The sequence below is a fragment of the Lepidothrix coronata genome, unplaced genomic scaffold (genome assembly GCF_001604755.1).
Source record: "Lepidothrix coronata isolate B3197 unplaced genomic scaffold, Lepidothrix_coronata-1.0 Scaffold259, whole genome shotgun sequence".
Lineage (NCBI taxonomy): Eukaryota > Metazoa > Chordata > Aves > Passeriformes > Pipridae > Lepidothrix > Lepidothrix coronata.
This window is the reverse complement of record NW_016690439.1, coordinates 671,374-696,332: the sequence shown is the minus strand read 5'-3', so window position 1 is coordinate 696,332 and position 24,959 is coordinate 671,374. Positions and strand designations below refer to the sequence as shown.

At 58.0% G+C, this 24,959-nt stretch overlaps 2 protein-coding genes across 5 annotated transcripts in view; one reads left to right on the top strand and one right to left on the bottom strand.

The window, feature by feature from the left end:
• Positions 1–13,634, top strand: part of ADORA1 (adenosine A1 receptor) — a 25,864-nt gene extending 12,230 nt beyond the window's left edge. For both annotated transcript variants that reach the window (XM_017835537.1, XM_017835538.1), the window contains exon 3: positions 12,093–13,634. In XM_017835537.1, the coding sequence (XP_017691026.1) occupies positions 12,093–12,729 (637 nt within the window). In that variant the 3' untranslated portion in view covers positions 12,730–13,634. The remainder of the gene's footprint in view (positions 1–12,092) is intronic.
• MYBPH (myosin binding protein H) overlaps positions 4,384–24,959 on the bottom strand; it is a 25,421-nt gene continuing 4,845 nt past the window's right edge. The window contains exons 4-11 of one of the 3 annotated variants that reach the window (XM_017835535.1): positions 23,458–23,546; positions 22,200–22,395; positions 21,548–21,687; positions 20,593–20,752; positions 19,687–19,823; positions 19,084–19,270; positions 17,178–17,218; positions 4,384–4,394 (exon numbers count right to left, since the gene is read on the bottom strand). In XM_017835535.1, the coding sequence (XP_017691024.1) occupies positions 17,208–17,218; positions 19,084–19,270; positions 19,687–19,823; positions 20,593–20,752; positions 21,548–21,687; positions 22,200–22,395; positions 23,458–23,546 (920 nt within the window). In that variant the 3' untranslated portion in view covers positions 4,384–4,394; positions 17,178–17,207. Of the gene's footprint in view, positions 4,395–16,352; positions 16,589–17,177; positions 17,219–19,083; positions 19,271–19,686; positions 19,824–20,592; positions 20,753–21,547; positions 21,688–22,199; positions 22,396–23,457; positions 23,547–24,959 lie in introns of those variants that run through there. The other 2 variants (XM_017835536.1, XM_017835534.1) reach the window with 2 other exon arrangements.

Here is a 24,959-nt window from a genome sequence, read left to right as displayed (position 1 = left end):
GCCGGGCCCGGAGAGTGGTGGGGATGAAGCTGCATCCAGTGGGGATCTGGTCACCAGGGGTGTCCCCAGGGATCGGTGTGGGCCCAGTCCTGTTCAATGTCTTTATTGATGATCTGGATGAGGGGATCGAGTGAACCATCAGCAAATGTGCAGCTGACACCAAGCTGGGGGTGTGTTGATGTGCTGGAAGGCAGGAGGGCTCTGCAGAGGGACCTGGCCAAGCTGGATCCATGGGCTGATTCCAAGGGGATGAGGGTCAAGCAGGCCAAGGGCCAGGTCCTGCCCTTTGTCCACAAGAAGCCCCAGCAGCCCCACAGGCTGGGGCCAGAGGGGCTGGAGAGCAGCCAGGCAGGAAGGGAGCTGGGAGTGGGGATGGACAGGAAGCTGAACAGGAGCCAGAGTGTGCCCAGGTGGCCAAGAGGGCCAATGGATCCTGGCCTGTCTGAGGAAGAGTGTGGCAGCAGGAGCAGGGCAGTGATTCTGCCCCTGGACTGAGCACTGGTGAGGCCTCACCTGGAGTGCTGTGTCCAGCTCTGGGCCCTCAGCTCAGGAAGGACATGGAGGGGCTGGAGCAGGTCCAGGGAAGAGCAACGAGGCTGGGGAAGGGAGTGGAGCACAAGTGCTGTGAGGAGAGGCTGAGGGAGCTGGGGGGGCTCAGCCTGGAGAAGAGGAGGCTCAGGGGAGACCTCCTGACTCTCTGCAACTCCCTGACAGGAGGGGGGAGCCAGGGTGGGGTCAGGCTCTTCTCCCAGGAAGCAGCAGTAGGACAAGAGGGCTGGGTCTTCAGCTGTGCCGGGGGAGGTTTAGGTTGGATATTGGGAAGAGGTTCTTTCCCAAAAGAGTGCTCAGCCATTGGAATGGGCTGCCCAGGGAAGTGGTGGATTCTCCATCCCTGGAGGTGTTTAAGGTGAGACTGGATGTGGCATCAGTGCCATGGGCTGGGAACCACGGCAGGGTTGGATCAAGGGTTGGACTTGATGATCTGGGAGGTCTTTCCCAACCTGGATGATTCTGTGATTCTGTGATTCTCTGATTCCATGATTCTCCAGGCTGTTTCTCTCCCTCCATCCAGAGACAGCAGGATTATTTTGGCCTCCTCCAAAGGCAACTGGCAGCTCCTGGCACCAGGGACACTTTCTCATTCAACTTGATCCCTCCTGGCACATCACAGCCCCCCTCTGCCACTCCCTGTCCCCATCTGTTCACAGAGGGGATGATGCTGCAACCCCTCCAAAAAACACCAAGAGGCCAGTGCTGAAAATGCTGCTTCAGGCACAGCCAAATTAGCACAGTTTGGGGGACTAAATTATTCCTCTTTCTCTCCTGTGCTGGTAACAAACACCCAGTGAGTTAAACCCTGTGACAGGAGGAGGTGAAACCCTCACTTTCCCCAGTGCCAGAGGCTCTGTTTTCACCTGAGCCCGGAGTGGTTGGGCCTGGGAGAGCCCGGGGCTGGGCCTGGGGCCAGGACGTGGCAGAGCCTGCGGGGCAGCGGCTGGGCCGGGTTTGTTTTGGGGGAGGTCATTGCCCACATTCAGCATTTTGGGGGAGGTCATTGCTGGGACAGTTCAGCACTGCTGGGACACCGGGGCTTTAGGGGCTCGTTTGCTCCAAGGGAGCTCCAAGTGCTCTGATAACAGAACACATGGAACCATGGAATGGTTTTGGTGGGAAGGGACCTCAAATCCCATCCAGTCCCAGCCCTGCCCTGGGCAGGGACACCTTCCATAGACCAGGCTGCTCCAACCTGGCCTTGGACACTCCCAGGGATGGGGCAGCCACAGCTTCTCTGGGAATTCCATCCCAGCCCCTCACCACCCTCCCAGGAAGAATTCCTTCCCAATATCCCATCTATCCCTGCCCTCTGGCAGTGGGAAGCCATTCCCTGTGTCCTGTCCCTCCATCCCTTGTCCCCAGTCCCTCTCCAGCTCTCCTGGAGCCCTTTAGGCCCTGGAAGAGGCTCCAAGGTGTTCCTGGAGCCTTCTCTTCTCCAGGGGAACATTCCCAGCTCTCCCAGCCTGGCTCCAGAGCAGAGGGGCTCCAGCCCTTGGAGCACCTCCATGGATTCCGTGCATCCCTCATTCCCGTGGCCTGTGCCAGCCTGGCTGCCTGGGCATCGTGTGTGCCCGTTGTCCCTGGTCTGGAATTAGGGCAGAGGATCCAGGAAGGTTCCAGGGTGTCCCTCAGGCATTTCTCTGCCATTCCTGGGCCTGGGCCTCAGATCTCTCCACCATCCCATGAGATGGAAACACTGAGCTGCTTCCTCCCAGCCAGGGTCAGGCAGTTTTCCCCCAGGGGATTAAATAATCTTTTAATCTAAATGAGAAAAACAGAGTGTAAATAAACTCCAGGTCGGTTTTGCATTCTGCACTTTTTATTCGTTTTCCTGGCGAGGGATTGATTCGCTGAGGTGAGGGAACATCTGATCATGGTGTGAACTGGAGCCTTCACTCCCAACCTGGCCTTTCACCTGACTGGCTGAGACATGGACTCACTGCACAGATCTATCCCCACAGAAATTATGGCTCAGCACGGGCGTGCTCTGATCCTCCCCTCTCCCTTGTTTATGGTCTGTCCAGGGGGCAATAACACAGATTTTCCTCAAGTGTTGTGGGAAGTTGTGTTTGGAATCCATCCCTGCCCCAAACTGGCACTTCTGAAACGATTTTCACTAATTGAAGCAACTGCATACAGGCACCTCGTTAGCAAAAAAAAAAGAAAAAAAATCCAATGACTCCAGCTGCTTTTTGTGTTTGGGATTGATCTTTTAATCAGGGGAATTTGCATCGGACAGAAGATGCCGGACTGGTTGTTTGGGGTTACTGTGTCCTCTGAGGTTTGGGAACAGGAGATCTCATCAGCACTCCTAATTCTCCTTCAGACACTGGGGTGGAGGAAAAAAAAAAACAACCTCCCTGGGTTTGGGAGCTTCCCAGCCAGTTTTTTTGTGCTTAATCTTTGAAGTGGGTTGAGTGTAGGGAGGGAAATGTTCCCTCTGCAGCGACAAATTGTGCCGTGAGCATCCTGGTCCAGTAACGAGCTGCAGTCTGTGAAACCCAGGGGCTGAGCTGTTAACTGCAGGATCAGGAGTCAGGTCAGCCAGGAGAAGGGCAGAAAACAAGAAATTAAAGGGCAGCCAATACCAATCTCATGTTCCAGCTGTAATTGAGGATATCTTTTCTTTTTTTCTCTGAAGAGCCCTCCTGCCTTGGAGAGATAAAGCCCCACCTCAGCCCTGCCTTAGGCTGGTTAGTGCCTCTCAGTGCAGATCCTATCTGCAGGCTCCTGCCTCCCTGATGTCCAGGGATAACAGATCTTGATGTCCTGTCACAGGCAGGTGCAACAACAACAGCAGGTTCTCGAGACCCCCCCGATCTCCTTCTCCCGGGGGTCTCTGCTCTGCTCCTGCCTTTTGGTGCCTCTCGGTGTTGTCCAGGCTCCTGTGGCTCCAGGTGTCCCCTTTAGCAGTGCTGGTGGCACTGGGCACCTGTCCTGGTGCTGCAGGGGCGGCACCAGGCCCCTCCTGAGCTGGCATTTCCCTCCCAGATTTCTCCAAGCCTCCACATTCTCTGGGATGAGTCTGAGCCCCAGAGGCTCTGGGAGCCCGGTCGCCCCGGCACTTTGTGTCTGCTGCCTCATTTCCATCTCTCAAAGAGCCACATTTGTCACATTTGGCATTTTAAAGTGGTTTCTGGAGCTACTTTCTTTCTTCGTCCTCCCCACTTCCCCCTCCCTCTTTAATTCCAACGACTGACTTGCAGAGTCCTCGTTTCAAAGAGGTTCTTTTGCATAATGAGGAAAAATATGCAATGCATAGAAAAACACCCAGGCACAATACAGCTAGTAATTGAAAAAAATGCTACTTTTATGCAGCCCAGCCCTGACTTTGCACTGGAGATTGCCAGAGCTGCCTCTCATCCCTTCTCCTTCGCACTCTGCCTCGCCCTGACTCCTCCAATCCCCTAGTGTCAGACTCCCAGGATCCACTGCTGAGCCAGGGCTGGGCAATCAACTCCCACCCCATTGCCATGGCAGGGGCAGGGCTGACGTGTGAGAGCCTTGGAGGTGCCCAATCCCCCAGGGGATGGCTCAGCATGGCCAGGGCACACGAGCTGAGGCTCCTGGCCAAGCAGGGTGAGGTCCCACCATGATGCTGGGGGAGAAACCCCTCCTGGCACAGAATCAGGGGAGGGTTTGGGTGGGGAAGGACCTTAAGGACCATCTCATTCCATCCCCTGCCATGGGCAGGGACACCTTCCACCAGCCCAGGGACACCTTCCACTAGCCCAGGCTGCTCTGAGCCCTGTCCAGAGAGGGACACACGTGAGTTTTGAGGGGCTCCTCCTGAAAGTGTCTTCTGCTGGAGGTGGGCTCACTCTGTGGTGGGGTTCAGACTCAGACCCACACTCCTCCTCTCCAAGGAGCTGTTTGCACAGCCAAGTCCCATTTTTTTGGCAACAAAACAGCTCACACTATAAATGCCCAGGGAATAATTCATTGCCCAGGGGCAGCACTGACGAGTCCATCGTGCTCATCATCCTCAGTGGAGGAACCAGCTTTCACAGCTTCACCCCCAGCTCAGAGGGACCAGGCTGTTCTTCCCCGTGTGTCCCAATTCCCAAAGCCCTGGTGCTATAAAAGAATCCCAGCTCATGTTTCTGTTCTCTTTTCAAGCAGCTCTTCTCCCTCTCTGCGTTCCTCAGAGCACTGCTGCCTGAAACCAGGAGCCAAGAGACAAGAACATCACATTTTCTCCCCCGGTTCTGGGATCCTGCAGCTCGTTCCACGCTTTCACAGCCACTGCCAATGGTGTTAAATCATCTCCCTCCCACCTCTGGGGGAAGCCAGAGGCCCAGGAAAATCCTGGAGGGCCGTGACCACACATGGAGGAGCTGGGAGGGAGCCCTGGAGCTTCCTGGGGGCAAATCTGTGGCTTGGTGGGACTTGAGCCCCATTGCCCAGGGGCATTGGGGGCACCCTCGGGGCTGTCACATGGCAGAGAGGGGTGACAAGAGCACGGCCACCCCCTCAGCACCCTCGGAGGGACTCGGTGCTGCCACAGCATCGGGTGGTGTCACCGACAGACACAAATCAAAGTGTTGTTTCCACCAGGTCTGGGGTGCCCTGGGTGTCCATCAAATTGTCATTCCCACCAGGCCTGGGGTGCCCTGGGTGTCCCCAACCCCCGTTTGTCCCCCACCCACTCTGTTTGGGCCGAGGGGCCGAGCACAGGGCGGGGGGTCCTTACTGGGAATCGCTTCTGGTGCAGTGACAGAGCACTGGGACCCGTCAGGATCCAGCCACGGGCTGGAAACAGAGCCCGGCTTGGAAACAGGATTCATTTCCCGTGCAGAAGGGATTTGCATTCACTGCTGGGGTGCAGGATGCTGCTGGAAGGAGGGGGGCAAATTGCCTCTGTCTCTGAGCAGCCACATGTTCCTTCACCTTCCTTGTGTTCCTTCACCTTCCACATGTTCCTTCACCTTCCTCGTGTTCCTTCACCTTCCACATGTTCCTTCACCTTCCTCGTGTTCCTTCACCTTCCACATGTTCCTTCACCTTCCTCGTGTTCCTTCACCTTCCTCGTGTTCCTTCACCTTCCACATGTTCCTTCACCTTCCTCGTGTTCCTTCACCTTCCTCGTGTTCCTTCACCTTCCCTTGCCAACAGAGGTGTCTCCTCCACACCCAGGACAGAGCCTGAGGGAAGGATGGGGGGTGTGAGATCCCTGGGAATGATGGGGGGGTGAGATCCCTGGCCTTCCCATCCTCCCTCCCTGAGGTTCCCAGTGCTCCCCTGGCTGTGGGAGCTGCTGGGATGCCTGAGGCAGCAGCACCTCCCCAGGCTCTGTCTGAGGTCCAGGTCCCTTCACAACCTTCTCTGACAGATCCCAAACCACAGACCCCCCACAGCTGGAGCTGTGGCCAACTCCAGCTTCTCACCAAAGCCCTGGGGACTCCTTGCCTCACTCTGTAGGGACCAGGCAATTTTGACGGTGAATTTTTGTCCTCTCAAGCCTCACAATCACCCTCTCCCCCATCCATTAGGCAATTAGTGGCTGTTGGAAGTGATCAGAGACATCAGTGGTCTTGCCAACCACCCCACCCAGCCAGAGCTGCCTGTGCTCTGCAGGCACTTGCTGTAGAATGATTCCTGCATTTTGGGGTGGTAAAACGCAGACTGGACCAGGAGGAATGTCAGTGGGATGTTCCCCTATGGATCTGTGCACCCTGTGCTTTTGGGGTCTCTCATCGTGCTTTCAGGGGAGGTTTGCACGAAGCAGCCTCGGGGTGTGGTGCCACCTCCTTGTGCTGCAGTGGAGGAGACTCAGAGGGGTTTGGGAGCATCACTAGTGGTTGTTGGAAGGGTGTTGAAGGGCTGAGTGTTTGGTGTTTGACCCCAAAAAAGCCACAAAGCTCCCAAATGTCACACGGGAGGGATGTGAGCAAAGAGATGCAACTCAAATCATGCGGGAGGACCTTGTGCCAAATGACATTTGTGCCGATGCTGAGGGACCTTTGCAGACCTTTCCACACACCTTCGGAGCCTTGGGAACCTTCATGACTTTGAACTTTGGGGTTTGTACCTAAAGGAAGGTCAAAGGATCCAAAGGGAAGGAGGACAAAGCAAGAGAGTGGACACAGAGGGCAGAGTTAGATGGGATAGTGGGAAGAAATTGGATACTGGGAAGGAATTCTTGGCTGTGAGGGTGGGGAGGCCCTGGCACAGGGTGCCCAGAGCAGCTGTGGCTGCCCCTGGATCCCTGGAAGTGTCCAAGGCCAGGTTGGATAAACCGGGATAGTGGGAGATGTCCCTGCCCGTGGCAGAGGGTGGGACTGGATGAGCTTTAAGGTCCCTTCCAACCCAAACCATCCTGGGATTCTGTGGTCCTGGGATTCTGTGGTCCTGTGATTCTAGGGGCAGAGCCACCTCAGTGTCACCCCCAGGGGGGATGTCCCAGGACACGAGACTGCATCCCTGCCTCTGTCCTGGGAACTGGAGCAGCAGGATCCCTGTGCTGGGCAGGGGCTTGGAACAAGGTGGTCTTTGGGGTCCCTGTGACCCAAACCATTCTGGGATTCCTTCTTAGGAACAAACTTCTCACTGACAAAGGATCCATGATTAAGGCTCCTCTGTCACCCAGCACTTCCCACCTCGTGTGAGCCCCCAGGGACCTCCTTGTCGCTCCCCTGAGCTGGGAACACCCTCCCAGAGCCCAGACACCACTTTGCATCTCCCAGACTCTCATCTCGGAGCAGCTTTGAACACCAAGCCCTGAGTTTTCCCATCCAGAGGCCTCCAGGACATGGAGAGATCTGAGAGGGAGACACGGGCAGGAGAAAGGAGCAGGAGCCCAAACCCACTGCCATCAAAGCACTTTTGTCCAGAGATCTCCAATTAGACCAGGACACGCTCTGGCTGCTCTTGCTGACTGTTCACAAAGCACATGAGCTTCGTGTCAGCTTGGCCTCCTCTCCTCCTGCCCCCTGGCTCCAGCTCCTTCTCATTAACGATGCTCTGTCTTCATTAGCAAATTAATCCCCCAGGAGCTGCAGCAAAACCCACCAGAGCGAGGAGCAGCAGAGCCACGTCTTGGCTCTGGCTGGACAACAGAGAGGATTTCCTAGGCACAGAAAGATAATCACAGAAATGCTAAAAACCTCTCAGACCTGGGATCTTTGAGGCTTTTTTTATTTAAACAGAACAAGAGGTGATTTGTGAGTGTTGGGTCTGGATTGGGTGCGGGTTGGAGGGTTGGGAAATGAGCTCTCAGCTCTCTCCTGGACAAGGGGGAATGGCTTCCCACTGCCAGAGGGCAGGGATAGGTGGGATATTGGGAAGAAATCCTTGCCTGTGAGGGTGAGAGGGGGATGAGATGGAATTCCCAGAGCAGCCATGGCTGCCCCATCCCTGGAAGTGCCCAAGGCCAGGTTGGATGAACTCGGAGCAGCCTGGGACAGTGAGAGGTGTCCCTGCCCAGGGCAGGGGGTGGAATGGGATGAGTTTTAAGATCCCTTCCCAAACCCTTCTGGTATTCCACGTTCTCCTGGAGAAAAGGGGCCTCAGTGTTTCTGCAGCCTCTCCTGGAGTGTCCCCTCAGGAGGCAACAGCTTTCCCTGCAGCCCCTGCTCCTTTTAGCTCTGACCAATCTGTCTGCCCTTGGGGACAATTTGTCTGCTTCCACCTCCACCCATCGCCTCTTCCCCTCCTCTGGGGAGCAAACAGCACCATCAACAGTGTCTATTTTGCCTCTTTGCATCACTTTCCAAAACCTCAAAGACCTTTTTGTTCCACACCAACCCAAACCTCCTGCCCATCCCATCTCCCCAGGGGATCAGAGGCTGGATGGTGGCTGTGCCTCCTTTCTCCCGAGGACTTGGGGTGATCTTTGTGGGGAAGGGATGGTGCAAAAACCACTACGGATGTGGAGGAAAATCTACCAATTATGGTCAGGCTGAAAACCCACAGGCAAAGGAAATAAACCCAAAGTGGATGATGATGGTGGTGACTCTGATCAGGGATGGTTTAGTCACAGCTGCCAACAAAAATAATAGTGGTAATAAAATTGCAATGCTGCTGCTGATTGTTCTGATGCTGATGGTAATAATAAGATTATTTATTAATTGTGAGCCATTATCAGCATCTTCTAGGGCTTCTTTCTGCCAGACCCACCCCAAAATCCAGCCCTGTCATATCAGTGCAGGATGAGGTAAATGGGAAAGGCTTTTCCTCTATGGGAAGGAAGAACCACAGGAACAGCAAAGCCTGTCCCTGACCCCCCTGTTAAATCCCCCCCATGTGCCAGGGGGTTGGAATCAGGGGGGACCTTGCATTTCCACCCTTTACAGAAGCACAGGATCATTAGGTTTGGAAAAGACCTCTGGGGTGATCAAGTCCAACCTTGGACTGATCCCATCTCATCACTGAGTGCCACGTCCAGTCTTGCCTTGGGCACTTCCCTGGAAAATCAGGTGGAAAAGTGGTTTAAGTGGGGCCTGTGAGCCCTGGGAGAGCTCCATGGCCAGACCAGAGGGATTCATGGAGCTGGGGGGGAGGACAGAGCGGGAACTTGGAGTCACTTGGTGGCTTTTGCCACTCTCCACATGAATTGGGACAGAGGGGGTTCCCAGGGAACACGATTCCCTGCAGCCACCCCTGCGCTGGGCTCGGGGCCTGAGGGAGCAAAGGGAACAGAACCAGCTCCAAATGTTGCTGTTTCCCATGGACTTTGGGGTTCATCCAGGACAGGGAGGTGGACAGGCGGCAAGGAGGGATTGATCTGGACCAGGCCAGAAGGATGGATGTCGGAGGAGGAGGAGGAGGGGTGGATCTGGACCAAGGCAGAGATGGATGTGGGAGGAGGAGGAGGAGGAGGAGGAGGGATGGATCTGGACCATGGCAGAGGGATGGGTGTGGGAGGAGGAGCAGGGATGGACATGCAGCAAGGTGGGAGCATCGCTGTGAGGAAAAGAGGGATGGATGTCCAGCGAAGGGGGGGGATGGGTGGATGGATGGATGGATTTAAGCAAGGGATGGCTGTGTTGGGAAGGGATGGATGTGCAGTGAGAAGGACAGATGTGCCATGAGGACAGAGGTGCTGGGGGCACGTGGGAGCTGGAGGAGCCCCTGGCAGGGTGTTTCTGTGCTCTGTTTCACCCCCTCTGGACCCCATGAGCTGTCACCCTGGGGTGTGCACACCCTCCCCCGCTGTCCCCAGACCCACCTGCACAACCCAGGGTGTTCTGGAGCTCTGGGGGGCTGGGATTGTCCCCCTGCAGCTGTTCCCCCTCCCCTCTGCCTGGGCTGCCCCATGTCCTCTGCTCCTGGTTCCCGAGTGACAACGGGGACTGGGTGCTCCCTCTGCCCCCTGTGCTCCTACCAAGGGGAGAAGGGCTGGGGGCTCTGGGAGCATCCCCCTGCCTGGGTGCCCTGGGAGTGTCCCCCTGCCTGGGGTCTGCCTGCAAGCTCTGGGAGGGTGTTTGGGGCCGTGGTGGCCCAGTGGCAGCTCAGCAGCTTTGTCTCTCTGCTGGTGGCTCTCCCGAAGCTCTGCAGGGCAGGGCAGGAGTGGGAACACGTCCAACAAAACCAGTGGGAGACCCTGGGAACCCCCCGGAAGTGGGGAGATGGGACACAGCCTGCGGGGGGGACAGGAGTCAAACCCCGACCGGGTGCTCGTCCCCGTGTCCCAGAATCATGTCTGGGTTGGAGCCTGCAGGGGCTGCAGGGAGGAGCTGGGGTGGGGGATGGGCTGTGATTTCCACTCTTTCCCCCCCACCCTGAGCTGCTTAAGCCTGGGGGGTGGGAGGGTGGTGACAGGGCACACCAGCCCCCCTCAGGACCTGTTCTGGGTGACAGGGGGTGCACAGGCCGGCACAGAGTCCCACGGGAGCCTCTGACATCCCTCTGCTGCCCCCCCTCCCATGGGCCCCTCTCCCCTCTCCCTTCCCTTGTCCCACAGTCCCAGTTCTCTCCCACCCCTCCTGCCCTCCCCGTGCCCTCCCAGCCCTGAGCCTTTCTCAGGGTCTCCTGCCCTCTCTGCTCCTCACAAGGAATAAATCACCCTCTGGCTCCAGCCTTGACTCTCAGAGGAAACTGCTGCCCACATTGTCACCTCCTTCCCAGGGGACCTGGCTGCCACCAGCATGTCGGGAATCTTTTCCCAGGACAGGGAGGGCTCATTCAGGGGAGCTGTCCGGGAGACTGGTGGCTCTGGACCCTCTGGACTCCTGAGGACTGATGTCCCCTCCTCCACCCTGGGCCCCTCCTCGCTCCCACCTTGACACCTTGCCCACGAGGTGGGTCTGGAGAAGGAGAAGGAGGCTGGTTTGGGGTCCTCAGCTGTATTAAAAAGCCCCAAAATGCTCCATTTCCCACCACAGGCAAAGGAAACCTTTTTCCAGCACCAGGATGGAGATCCAGGTTTGCCCCCCACCCTGGTCCCCGTGGCCAGGTTAACACAGCAGCACTGACAGACCCAGCAAAGAGATGGAAAACATCCTTTGTTCAGTGCCCTCCGGGGAAGGGCAACAACTCTTGGGCTGAGAATCTTCTCAGCCTCCAAAGAGAAGCTTTTCCGAGGGCCAGGGAGGAAAATCAATGGAGCAGAACTGCACTTCCCGCTTGGAGAGCTCTGGGGACACGAGCTCAGCCCTGAGTGCTCCCCATGGCACCAGGGAGGGAGCAGAGCCCAGACAGAACTTGGCTCTCCTCCTCCTCCCCCCCACCCCCGCCTTGGCACCAGCCCACGAGGGAAGAGGGTTTTTGGACGGGTCCCCGCCATTAGGGGATGGAACTGAAACAGGCCGTGCTCAGAACCTTCCCTGGGGCTCCATCAGCACCTCAGACCCTCCCTCCATCCTCGGGGCTCCCAGGAGGTGCTTTGGCGGCGATTTCCTGCCCTGGCACCAGGAATTGTCTGGCGCAGGAGCTGGCAGGGCCAGCTAGGGGTAGGACACCCAGCAGGCACACTCCAGATTCCTAAAGCATTTTCTGCCGTGGCATCAACCCCCTGAGCTCCAGAATCGTGTCTGGGGTCTCTGCCCGTCCCAGGGCACGTGCAGGGAAACCAGTTTGTCAACACAGTTCTCAGAACAGGTTGTTAGTGGTTGCCAGGGGAGGGGGTGAGGAACATCACCCCCCCAGCACGGGCACTGCCACCCTACCCGGAGCAATCTGTGGAAATGGGAGGGATTTGAGATGTTTCAGAGCAAGTCTTGGAAATGCAACATCAGGAGATGGTGTGAACTGAGGGGAAATCCTCCCTGTTCACACACTGCAAATTCCCAGACACTAACTTTTGGAACGATGGACAGGTTGGGTTGTTGGCTTTAACTTGCTCACGGGTCACTCAACAATTTGGGAATGTGCACAGAGACATTCCAGTCGTACCTCCAGAACCCCAGGTACCTCAAACCCGACTCTCTCTGGTAACTGAACTTCCCCACTCCAGTAACTGAACCTCCCCAAACTTCCCCTCTACACGAGGTTTATGTCCAGCATCCCCCTGATTTATGTTCGGCTCCAACCCAGACATGATTCTGGGACACGGGGATGAGCACCCGGCCGGGGTTTGACTCCTGTCCCCCCCGCAGGTACAAGAGCGTGGTGACGCCCCGGCGGGCAGCCGTGGCCATTGCCTGCTGCTGGATCGTGTCCTTCCTGGTGGGACTCACCCCCATGTTCGGCTGGAACAACCTGAGCAAGATGAGGAGGACTCAGGAGCCCAACGGCAGCCAGGAGTTCATCATCACATGCCAGTTCGAGACGGTGATCAGCATGGAATACATGGTCTACTTCAACTTCTTCGTGTGGGTCCTTCCCCCCTTGCTCCTCATGCTGCTCATCTACCTGGAGGTCTTCAACCTCATCCGCAAGCAGCTCAACAAGAAGGTCTCCTCCAGCTCCAACGACCCCCAGAAGTACTACGGGAAGGAGCTGAAGATCGCCAAGTCCCTGGCGCTGGTCCTGTTCCTCTTCGCCCTCAGCTGGCTGCCCCTGCACGTCCTCAACTGCATCACCCTGTTCTGCCCGTCCTGCCAGACCCCCCACATCCTCACCTACATCGCCATCTTCCTCACCCACGGCAACTCGGCCATGAACCCCATCGTCTACGCCTTCCGCATCAAGAAGTTCCGGACAGCCTTCCTGCAGATCTGGAACCAGTACTTCTGCTGCAAATCCGCCAAAAACGCCCCCGGCAGCACCACCGAGGCCGAGCAGGGCAATTAGGGACAGGGGAGGGCAGGGAGGGGGGTCTGTGCCCACCCCGGCCCCACTGGGTAATTAGGGACGGGGGGAGGGCACCCGTCTGTGCCCACCCCGGATGCTGCTCCTGCCATTGGGAGAAGGGAGCGAGGACCTGGAGGGGTCGGGCAGCCCCGAGCAGTCCCAGCAGTCATGTCCCCCCCCGGGGGGGTTATTTATTCACTGTTTGGATGTTGTAGCCCTGCACTGTTCCTTTCTGGGTTCGTTTTCGGGTTTTCTCCCCCGTTTGTTTTTGTTTTTCATTTTTTTTTAAGGGTTGCCAAGTATTTAAGGAGAAGTTGTACAGACAGAGGCGCAGTTTTTCTTCCTGCAAATAAAGACCTGTGACCCAAACCAGGCAGGAGGTGCCCACCCATTGATGGAGACCCCCAGCTCTGTCTGGGGGATGTGGGGGCACCTCATGCTCCGACCCCCCCATCCACAGACCCACCTGGGCACTGGGAAGAAGGGAGTGAAGCTGCTGAATCCCCGGGAAGTGGGATGGGATTGCTGGAGAGCTGAAGCTCTTCAAGGCCTTTCTTCCCCCTCCACAAGGGAGGGGTGAGCTGGGCACAGGCACAGTGAGGGGTGGGAAAAGGCATCCCATGGCTGTGGGAACCACAGAGCACAGGGTCGGTGCCCAGCTCTCAGTGCCACCAGAGATGTGGGCAGGGGGGCAGTGACACCCTCGGGCACAACCCCAGAGGACTCTGCAGAAGCACCTTTTGCAGCCCCAGTGGCTCCCTCTGGACCCCAACAGCACCCACCACCCCACGAGCTGCACCCAGGGACTGTGACTTCTCCACGTGTCTCCTTCCATTTCCTTCGGTTTTGGGTCCTTTTCCCTCTTTTCTCCCCCATGTCTCCTGTGAAAAGCAGCAGCAAACCTCTCTCAGCCCCTTTGTCTCCTCTCTCTCACTTCCCTCCCCGCACAGCCAAACGCCTTCCACCCAAAAGCTGTGGGATAATGCAGCAATTCCTCAGCCCAGGGAGGGCAGAGGGGCCCCTGCACCCACCTGGGGGCAACTGAGGGGTGGCTGCAGGCCACTGAGTCAGCGCTGCTGCTGCCCCAGGGGCACTTTCCCACCCCTCCCATTTGAGGAGGGAGTGGCTGGACAGGGACCATCGTCCCCTCCCAGCTGTGGCCCCGCTGGATGGTGGCAGTGCCAACCCGTGCTCTGCAGCAGGATCTCCTCCAGGGCTCAGGCAGTGGTGGGAAGGGTTAATTCGAGTTGATTGGGATTCTTTCCTTATCCCTTGCTCACCAGGCTCCCATTGGAAACACACTCCTGTGACCCCTCAGGGTCCTGCCCTGTCGGGGACATGTCACCAATGGGCAAAGGGGCTGCAGAGCGTTCCTGCGAGGGCTGAGGTGGGTTCAGAGAGGAAAAGGACCTTGGAAGGGTGAGATTTGGGGGTGGTTTGTTGGCTGGGCACCAAGAGCAACGCCGAGAACGGGGGGCACGGGCAGTGGGGCTGCTGGGTGACCCCTTCTCCCACTCTGCTCAGCCTGGAGGGATGGGGAGCATCACAAAGAAGAAAGGAGACAAGGAACCCACCCTCCCACACTTTGCAGGGGCCTCAGTGCCTCATTCCCAGGCTCCAAACTGGGTAAAATGGGAGCAGAGCAGAGGAGAGTGGCAAAAGGATGGGGGGTAAATCCTAAATCCTCCCCTTGGGCCCTGAACGCCTTCCCAGACCCCAGAGGTTCAGACCCCGATGTCAGCGGTGCCTGAGGGTGCTCAGACCCCAATGTCAGCGGTGCCTGAGGGTGCTGCAAGCCCAGCCTGGCACAGAGAGACCCCCCCGCCCCCCGTGGTCCATGGGCACAGCAGTGCCCTCAGATCTGTGCTGCTGTTTGCCAGCTCTGATCCCACTGGCATCTCATTCCTGGCACTGTCACCTTCTCCGGGTCCTCGCTGAGGTGCCCAAAATCCCGAGGACTGGGATGCTCATAAATTAAAAGCCACGTGAACGGTCACTTCGGACAAAAAACCCCCCTCCAGTGGATTTTTCCACTCCGTGCTCTCCAGACCTTTCCCGGGGAGGGCTCGCTAAAAGTGGATGTTCTCGCCCACCTCGGTGCCCCGGGGGGTCACAGACACGGGCTGTGCCCTGGAGGGTTGGAATGAGGGTCTGGAAAGGGCACAGTGGGCAGTGTGACACAGTCTCAGGGGTGCTGCTTCTCCCCTGGGGCAGCAAAGCCCCTGCTGGGAGATTCCAGGCCCTGTCTCCCGAAGAATGTCCCAGGCCGAGGTGCCAGGGGCATCCAGGGGCATCCAGGGGACCAGGACGTCCCCCCCAGTGTCCGGGGGTGAGTGTGCCAGGGCAAAGCAGCTCTGCAGCCTGGGCTGGGACATCCCCCGGGTCCCAACTGGGCCAGCAATCCCCCGGAGCAGCAGCGGGACAGTGAATCCAGGGATGGGACAGTGAATGAATCCAGGGATGGGACAGTGAATGAATCCAGGGATGGGACAGTGAATCCAGGGATGGGACAGTGAATCCAGGGATATCCATCCCAGGATGGGACAGTCAATCCAGGGATGCCCTCTTATGGTGGGAATGGTGCTGGTGTGGCCGGGGCTGTGCCTGTGCTGAGCCCCCGGGAGCAGCAACACCCTCTGGGTGTAAAACACAGCCGAGTACCCCCAAAGGTCCCAACCTGTCCCAGAATTTCCCCAAATCCCTCCAATATTCCCAAACCCACAAAACCACCTCCGAAAAAAGATCACAAATTCAAATACACCCAAAATATGGGCAAAATATGCCCAACCCTCCAAATCATCCCAAAATCCTCCAAAACCCCCAAATTTCTCCAAGTCCCATCAAAACACCAAACCCCCCAAATATTCCCAAAATCCTCCAAACCCCCCAAATTCTGCCAAGTCCCATCAAAATCTTCAGGGATTTGGGTGGATTTTGAGGGCATTTTGGGATATTAGGGCACTTGATTGGGTATTTTGATGTGACTTGGGGGAATTTGGGGGTTTGGGAGGATTTGGGGATGACGTGGGGGGGTTGGATGTATTTTGCGCATATTTTGGGTGGATTCAACGGAATTTGGGATTTTTTTTGGAGGTGGTTTTGCCAGTTAGGGAATATTGGGGAGATTTGGGGAAATTCTGGGATATTTTTGGAGATTCTGGGGGTGGTTTAGATGTGTTTTACATTATTGGGGCACTTCGGTGCAATTTTGCGCTATTTTATGAGAGTTTTGATGGAATTTTGTGGGAATTTGGGGGAAATGTGGGATTCTGGGAATTCTGGCCCCACCTATGCACATTTATCCCTCCTCATGCCACGGGGAGGGGATGCTGGGGGCTGTTCATGGGTCGCTGGTGCAGATAAAGAAATTTGCTTTGATGAAGGAGCACCAACCCCACAGTTTTGGTGCTGCTGCTCTTCCTCCCCAGCCAGGATCATCCTCCAGCTCCAGCAGGAAAACTTCCCTCCCTGTCCCTTCTGTCCCAGACACCTCCGTGGGTGTTCCTCCGTGTCCCTTCCCAGCCCCTCCACCCGTGGGGTGGGGGATGTTCCACGGCCCCACATCCCCCCTGGAGCTCTTCCCCCCACCTCCCCCCAGCCCAGCAACCCCAGGACAGGCAGGACAGAGGGGTTTGGGGTTTTTATTGGGACCAAAGGCCCGCAGAGGGGCTGGTTTTATTGTCACAGCTCAGGACGGGCTCGGGGAGGGCCGTGCCAGGGCAGGATGAGGTGCAGACCCCCAGAGCTCTCAGGGAGGGGCAGCCCCGCAGGTAGCAGGGACCAGGGGCATCCCCATGGGTCCTGATCCCACCCAGCAGCTGCAGCATCCACCTGGGGACAGGAATGAGACCTGAGGGCTCTGGGATGGGATGAGGTGGGAAAAATCCCTGCTGTGGCTCCAGTGCAGGACAAACCCAGCCCAGCCCCTCCACCCTCTCCTGCCCCACAGAATTTAGGCACGACTCTTTACCTCTGTGTTCCCACAGCCCCATTTCTCATCCCTTTATACCCATCCCCAGGCCCCAGGACCTGCCCCTTGTGTCCAACCCCGAGTTGCTCCAGGAGTCCTGGCTGCAAACGGGGCTGTGCCTGTGCTGGGCACACCAGTCCTGACCTCCTCCCTCCCCCTGGCCCCATTTACAGCCCTCCCTCCACCTCCCTCCCAGAGAGGCAGCTTTTCCTCAGGCTCCTCATCCCACCTCAGCATCCCCTCCCCAGCCATGGGATGAGGGAGGCCCGAGTTGGGGTGACAGGAGCTAATCCAGGACCCTCAAACCCTCCTTCCCCCGGGAACCCCAGGGCCCCAACACCCTCAAACTCTCCTTCCCAAGGAGTCCCAGCACCCGAATCCCCTCAAACTGCCCCATCCCCCAGGAATCCCAGAGCCCCAACCCCCTCAAACCCTCCATCCCCCAGGAATCAATCCCAGAGCCCCAGCCCAGACCCACCTTGCTCTCTTCTTGCCCTCGGGTCCGTCCTCACTTGGGCACTGCAGAAGAGCACAGGAGACATAAATTCCCCCTGAATTCCCCTCGTCTGACTCCCCTCCTGACTCCCAAAGGTGGGCCAGGGCACAACTGACCCCACCATGTGCCCCCACACCCCCCATCCCTGCACACACCCCTGATCCCAGCAATCCCAGCACCGCCAGTGCCCACTCCTGGCCCTGGGTGATCCCAACTCTTCCCAGCACAGGGACCAGCTCATCCTCCTGCCTGGGCTGATCCCACAGCAGGGACAGCAGGGCAGGGGGGATCCTGCCCCTCTGCCCCCTCAGCTGAGACCTCCCTGCAGAGCTGCCTCCAGCCCTGGGAACAATAAAAAAAGGATGTGGAGCTGCTGGAGAGTCCAGAGGAGGCCACGGAGATGCTCCAAGGGCTGGAGCCCCTCTGCTCTGGAGCCAGGCTGGGAGAGCTGGGAATGTTCCCCTGGAGAAGAGAAGGCTCCAGGGACACCTTGGAGCCCCTTCCAGGGCCTAAAGGGGCTCCAGGAGAGCTGGAGAGGGACTGGGGACAAGGGATGGAGGGACAGGACACAGGGAATGGCTTCACATTGACAGAGGCCAGGGATGGATGGGATATTGGGAAGGAATTCTTCCTGGGAGGGTGATGAGGGGCTTGACTGGATTTCCCAGAGGATGCCCCATCCCTGGGAGTGTCCAAGGCCAGGTTGGAGCAGCCTGGGATGGTGGGAGGTGTCCCTGTCCCCACCCTGCCATGACCTCCAAGGTCTCTCCAGCCCAAACCATTCCCTGGATCCATGATTTTGAGAAATAATTCTTGGGGAATCACAGAAACGAGGCATGTTTAGGGACACACAGGCACGGGAGGAGCACAGGGAGGGCGGGCAGGAGGAATCCTGGCTGTGGGACAGCAGGGGCTGCCCCGGGCAGAGGGAGGAACGGGGGCAGCTCCTTGCAAGAGCTGCTCCGGGAGCGCTGCTGAGGCAGGAAATGGGAGCTGGGGGGGTTGGGCAGGACCCCGGACACAAATCAGGGCAGCCCAGGGCCAGGGGAGGAGGCTCAGCTCCCGCCCCCCCAGGCAGGGCTTGAGGGGGCTCAGGACCCCAGTGCTGGGGATTCAGGGTGGAGCAGGATGGACCCGATCTCCAGCAGCTCCTCTGGCTCCGGGGTCTGGGTCCCTCCCCACTGTGCAGGTTTGGGCACCACAGTATGAGGAAGATATTGAGCTCTTAGAGAGTGTCCAGAGGAGGCAACAGGGATAGGGAAGGTCCTCGAGGGGCTGAGAGCACTTGGTGTGTTCAGCTGGAGCAGAAGAGACTGAGGGGAGACCTCACTGCAGTTCCAGCTGCCTGGGCAGGGGCAGAGGAGGGGCAGGGACTGAGCTCTGCTCTGGGGGGACCAGGGACAGCAGCCAGGGAATGGCTGGAGCTGTGTCAGGGCAGGCTCAGGTTGGATCTCAGGAAAAGGTTGGGCTTCCCCCAGAGGCTGGTTGGGCACTGCCCAGGCTCCCCAGGGCAGTGGGCACAGCCCCAAGGCTGCCAGAGCTCCAGGAGGGTTTGGATGATCCTCTGGGGCACAGGGGGTGACTCTTGGGATGGGCCTGTGCAGGACTGAGGGTTGGACTGGATGGTCCTTGTGAGTGCCTTCCAGCTCAGCACATCCTGGGATTCTGTGAGTCTGGGATTTTTAGACCATGAATGTGGAAAGATGATTTCAAGATGCTTCAAAGACCACAAACTTGAGAAGCCTGTGCTCCACAGGGCTGCCCAGAGCCCTCAGATCCCCCCAGCACCAGGAGCAACACAAACCAGGGACAAACCACCCCACATCGAGAGAGACAGGGAGTCCTGCCCATCCTCCCCCTCCTCCTCCTCCTCCTCAGCTACCCTCACCTTTCACATCCAGCCTGCAGTCCACGGAAGCCTCCCCGAGGGCGTTGATGGCCTTGCAGGTGTAGACGCCCCCGTCGAAGGGGCCGGGCTTTCGGATCTCCAGGGAGCACACGCCCTGATCGATCAGTGCGATGTACTTGGGGTCCTCCCGGATCTCCATCTGGTTCTTCAGCCAGATGATTTTGGGCTAGAAAGCAGCAGGATCCGTTCGTTTGTTTAAAGCAGGGAGAGGGGTGAGAACTCTGCCTGACCCCAAAATGCAGTCCCTCCCTCTGCCTTTGCCTCGGCCCTGCCTGGAGCTGGTGGCCACGGTGGGATTCACACTCAGAAGGAATTTGAAGACCCAAATCTCCCATTTTCGAACCCAAACCACTGTTCCACACATCCTCCAAAAGAAGGAGACAGGACATGGCTTGAATTACAACCAGTCTCCCACCCCCGTGAAGGAACACCCCAAATCTGCCCCAGTTTGACTCAGGGGAGCAGCTGCAGCTCCCCACCCTCATCCAACCCTAACCCAGCCTGACCAACCACCTCTCAAGTCCTCCATCCCCCTCCCAACCCCCCTGGTGCCCACACACGAGGAGGTGCTGCCCCTCTGACCTGGGGGAAGCCCCTGACAGAGCAGAAGAGGTGGGTGCTGTAACCCCGGGTGGTGGTTCGGTCTGTCAGGGGCTGCGTGAACTTTGGAGGTTCCATCATGTCCCTCTGGGGGATCTTCTCTGGCTGGTAAGTGGTTTCTGAGGAAATAATCAGTTCTGGGCTGAGGCAGAGCTTGGGCTCCCAGGCTGACCCACACATGATCCCGGGGTACCCAAAAGTCCTTCTGCTCCCTCACATGGGCCAGGAGTCACCACCCCTGACCCCAGGACCTGCTCCTCAGCTCAGACCAGCCCTGTCTTCCCATCCAGCCACCCCAGTGCCCAGTCCCTGCAGGGGACAGGGCAGATGCCAACCCTCAGTCCCACTGGGATCCACCCCACGGGCAGCAGGTCAGACCGGGCCAGGCACCTCCCTGGATCTGCCACTCCATCCCCAAAACTCAGGGCACAGGAACAGGAGCTGGTGGGCAGAGACCCCCAACTCCCCATGTGCTCCCAGGGACCAGGGCTGAGGGAGGATGGAGGGGGAGCAGGGCCAAGGGAGGATGGGGGGGGAGCAGGGCCAAGGGAGGATGGAGGGGGAGCAGGGCCAAGGGAGGATGGAGGGGGAGCAGGGCCAAGGGAGGATGGAGGGAGAGCAGGGCTGAAGGGGCTGCTTGGGGGTTTGGCCCTGAGCTGGACCCCTGAGGGGTCTCTGCTGGCCCTGAGCTGCAGGACCAAAGGCAGGGCTGTCTCTCACTGCCCCCAGGGGGTTTGACCCCGGCAAAGGGAATGAGGGCTGGGATAAGGGCAGGACACCCCCGGGGACCAGCACAGCACCACCACCCCAACACCCAGGAAGCCCCTGCAGGGTCAGGGCCACTCTTGCCCCCACGCCACCCCGATCCCGAGGCAGGGAGTGCCCCACTTGTCTTCTCGATGTGGGCGAGCCCGGCAGTGACGGCGGCGCTGTTGCTGAGCCCACAGGAGTTCTCGGAGAAGACGCGGAAGGAGTAGGAGTTGCCGATGATGAGGTCGGAGATGGTGCAGCTGGTGCGGGTGCAGCGCTCCAGCACCGTGAACCACTTCTGCAGAGGGGAAAGGAGCCATGAGGAAAGGGAGCCAGGAGGAAAAGGAGCCAGGAGGAAAGGCAGCAGGTCCCAGGGATGCAGGAGGCAGGATGCTGACAGTGCCCGAGTCTGCTTTTGCCGTCCTTCACCAGGAAACGGTAGGTTCTTTGCTGTATTTATTTCTATTGCATCACACGAGAAACTTCTTTAACTATTTGCCTTTTTCCTTTCCTTTTCTTTTTTTCTTTTTTTGCTCAAATCGAGAATCCAGTTTCATCCCTTCCCTCTGGGGCCCCACCCATACATCACACATACAGAAACTCCTACTACAGTACAGTACACACACAACCCTTTAAACTAAGAGGTCGATATCACCATTTTCAACAAATCTTTACCTGCAAATATTGAACTGATCTGAACTGCAGCTGTACCAAAAAAAAAAAGTGTTTGTTTCTTTGTTTGGTTTGTTTGGTGGGGTTTTTTTATAACCACAAAGCCTGTAGATGCAAGGGTTATTTTTTAAAAATTTTAATCCTTGTCAGACATAACGTACTGACAAACTCGAACGCTAAAAACAGAGGAAAACAGAGGAAATAACAGGGAAGAAGTGCCTGAAAAGTCTTAGTGAGAAAAGCACAGCAAGAAGGTTCCCTTTTCACTGCACAAAAATACGCCCGAAAATACATCGAAGTGTTAAAAAAGGCTGAGGTCTGTCACGGGTCAAAAATGTCTCAATCCCTCCTTGTGCCAAGGTCTGACTGTGCTGCCCCTCTGCCCCCAGGGCTGCCCAGCACCGGGGGTGCCCACACTCACCCCGCTCTTCTTGTCCGACTTCTGCACCCTGTAGCCCTTGATCTCGGCGTTCCCGTTGTCCGCAGGGGGAGACCACTCCAGGGCCACGTTGAAGCCCCACACGTCCACCAGCTTCAGGTTCTGGGGGGGCCCGGGCGGCTCTGCAAGCACAACCCCCCCGCTGACAACCCGACTCGTTCTGTGCCCCGAGCTCCTCACTTTGGATCTCTGCTCACCCTCCTGCAGCTCACCAGGGGTGAGGAGCCACGAGGGGCAAGAGCTGGCAGGAACCCTGCCCCCCCAGCCAGAGGATTCACCTCCATGACCCTGGAGAAGATCCCACTGGAAGAGGCACCTCCACTTTGTTACTGGTCCTGCCCCATCCCATCCCATCCCAACCCATCCCATCCCATCCCATCCCACTCCACCTACAACAAGATCTACCCAAATCCAAGGAGAAGAAGTGAGCCCTGGAGAAGCTGTGAGGGGCAAGGGCTGGTAAAAACACTACATCCCCAACCAGAGGAGTTTTCCATTATCCTGGAGAAGATCCCACTGGAAGAGGCACCTCCGCCTTGTTGCTGGTCCTGTCCCATCCCACCCCACCCAGAACAAGACCTTCCAAAACCCGAGGAGCAGAAACGAGCCCTGGGGTGTCCGTGCCCATCCTTACCAACCACCTGGATGTCCAGGATGGCCTTGTCCTCAGTGCCACCGATGCTCACACAGAGCTGGTACTGCCCCGAGTCCCCGCGCTGGGCCTGCCGGATGTAGAAGATGGTGTCCCGCGCCGTGGTGCGGATGTTGATGCGGGACTTGTCCAGGGGCTGGCCCCCCTTGGTCCAGGTCACCTCGGGCTGGGGCTTCCCCTGGAGCAGAGAAGGTTGGGAGCCCCTGGAGCGCGCGGGGCGAGGGTGGGCAGGACCACCCTGCTGTGCCCAGAGCATCTCAGGGAAGGACCTGGAGCCGATCCCTGCCAGCCCCGGATCAGCTCCATCCCCGGATCAGCTCCAGACCCAGATCAGCTCCAACCCCAGATCAGCTCCAGCCCCGAATCAGCTCCAGTCCCATTGGGCATCAGGAATGGGAAGCCATCAGGCTCCGGGGGTGAGGCTGGAACTTGCCGGTTCCCCAAATTCCTTTGGTCTCCCAGAGCTGCCCTCCCATTTCCCAGGTGCTGAGCTGAGCCCAGGCTCAAGCCTAACAGCACGGGCTTAAATCTGGCACCCAGGGAAAATTCATGCCTAGAGCGTGGCCAGCACAAGGTCCCAGATTTCTCTGGGACATGTCACTTATCTCAGGGGTCTCTTGCTCCCCCCTGCTTGGCCAACTCATTTCAGGGCTGGTTTTGCCCATTCCAGACCATGGGGGAGATGTTTGGGTGATGTCTCAGCCAGGGTGAAACAGATCAGTCGAGGGGATGACCTCCAGCTTTTCCCACCAGCACCAGCATCGCTCCCATCCCACAGCCCTGCTGCCCCCATCCCACAGCCCTGCTCCCCCCATCCCACAGCCCTGCTCCCCCCATCCCACAGCCCTGCTCCTCCCATCCCACAGCCCTGCTCCAGAGGCAGCTGTTCCCCTCAAGGGGACCCCAGGGTTGAGCTGTGGGGTCCCAGGGCTGGAGGGGGCCAGTAGGCTGAGACAGCAGCAGCAGCCAGCCCATGTCCATGTTTGGGGTGTCCTGGGGTGTTTGGGGTTGTCTTGTTGCCAGCACCACCAATAAAGGTGTAGCAGGGGAAAAACGGGAGCTGGGCAGGAATGGGAAAGAGTTCCCACCTCATTTCCCATCCTTGGCCCATGAGATACAGGACCAGGCCAAGTTAGAGCACAGCTGGCCCCAGGCACGTCATGAGGGCCGGAAAAGTCACTACAGGATCTAACCTGGAGCGAAACCCCCCGGGGGATTGAATCCCAAAGCACCCACCTACCTGGAAAGGGATCATGATGTTCACGGCATCCCCCACATGCCTGACGTAAGTCTCCCGCAGGTGCCGAGGCATCCGAATCTTTGGGAGCTCTGGGGACCAGAAAGGCAGCTCAGGACACCAAAGGAAACACAAGGGAATCAAATCCCACCCCACACGTCCCACCCCACATATCCCCTCCTTGGCCACCAAGGAAGCCCCCAAGAAATGCATCCACCTCTTCCCTCCCGTCTCCTGGGCAGTTCTGGTTCCCTGCAGGACCATTGCCCATGTCCCAGAATTACCCCCATCCTTGGGACACCGGGTCACCAACCCAATGGATCATTCACTGCCTTTGGGTCATGGACACAACGTGGGCTGGACCAGGAGAGCCCCACACGACCCCCGTGGTGATGAGGCTGGGAACGGCGTCTCCCACTGGAAATATTCCTTCCACAGACCTTCCAGAGGCAACACAACCCAACCTCCAGCTCCCCCACCCTCCACCTTCCCTGTGCCATCGGGGCACCGAGGAGGTGCCCGGGCACAGCAGAGCTGGGGCAGCCCCGGGCTGGTGACAAAGGAATGTCCCCAAGGGAACACAACAAAGCCAAGGAAAACACTCCTTAAAGGCTGAGGGAGGGATTGTCTCTTCCTGCCTCTTCCTGGGTGAAAATAGAACCTGTGTAACTCAACCACCCGGGGATCCTTCTGGAGAGGATTTAGGGGGGCCCCTCGTGAGAGAGCCGAGTGTCTGGGCCTGGATTAAAGGGGCAGCAGCTCTGGGAGGGGGCACGGCCAGAATTAAACCCGACTGAGCCAAGCAGCTGTGAGGGTGGAATTCGGGGTGGGCCAGGAGGGCGAGAATGCCCAGAGCTCCCAGACGGTTCCAACAGCTGAGGACGTCCCTCCTGCTCCAGGGATCCATCCCTGCATCCCTCCATCCCTGCTGTGGCTCCAGGGATCCATCCCTGTATCCCTGCTGTGGTTCCAGGGATCCATCCCTTCATCCCATCCCTGCTGCAGCTCCAGGGATCCATCCCTCCATCCCATCCCTGCTGTGGCTCCAGGAATCCATCCCTCCATCCCATCCCTGCTGTGGCTCTAGGAATCCATCCCTCCATCCCATCCCTGCTGTGGCTCCAGGGATCCATCCCTGCATCCCTCCGTCCCTGCTGTGGCTCCAGGGATCCGTCCCTCCAGGGATCCATCTCTCCAGGGATCCGTCCCTCCATCTTTGCTGCCACTTGGGCTCATCACTCTCAGCAGGGCACTGAAACCTGATCCCGAGGCAGGAATGGGAATGGGAATGGGAATGGGAATGGGAATGGGAATGGGAATGGGAACGGGAATGCCAGGGGGTTCCCTCAGCTCCCTCCCTGCGCTGAGGTGATGGTGTCAGGGTGGGGAGGACAAGGTTGGTGGCCCAGGTGACACTGTCAGGGTGGGGAGGAAAGAAGAGAAGAGAAGAGAAGAGAAGAGAAGAGAAGAGAAGAGAAGAGAAGAGAAGAGAAGAGAAGAGAAGA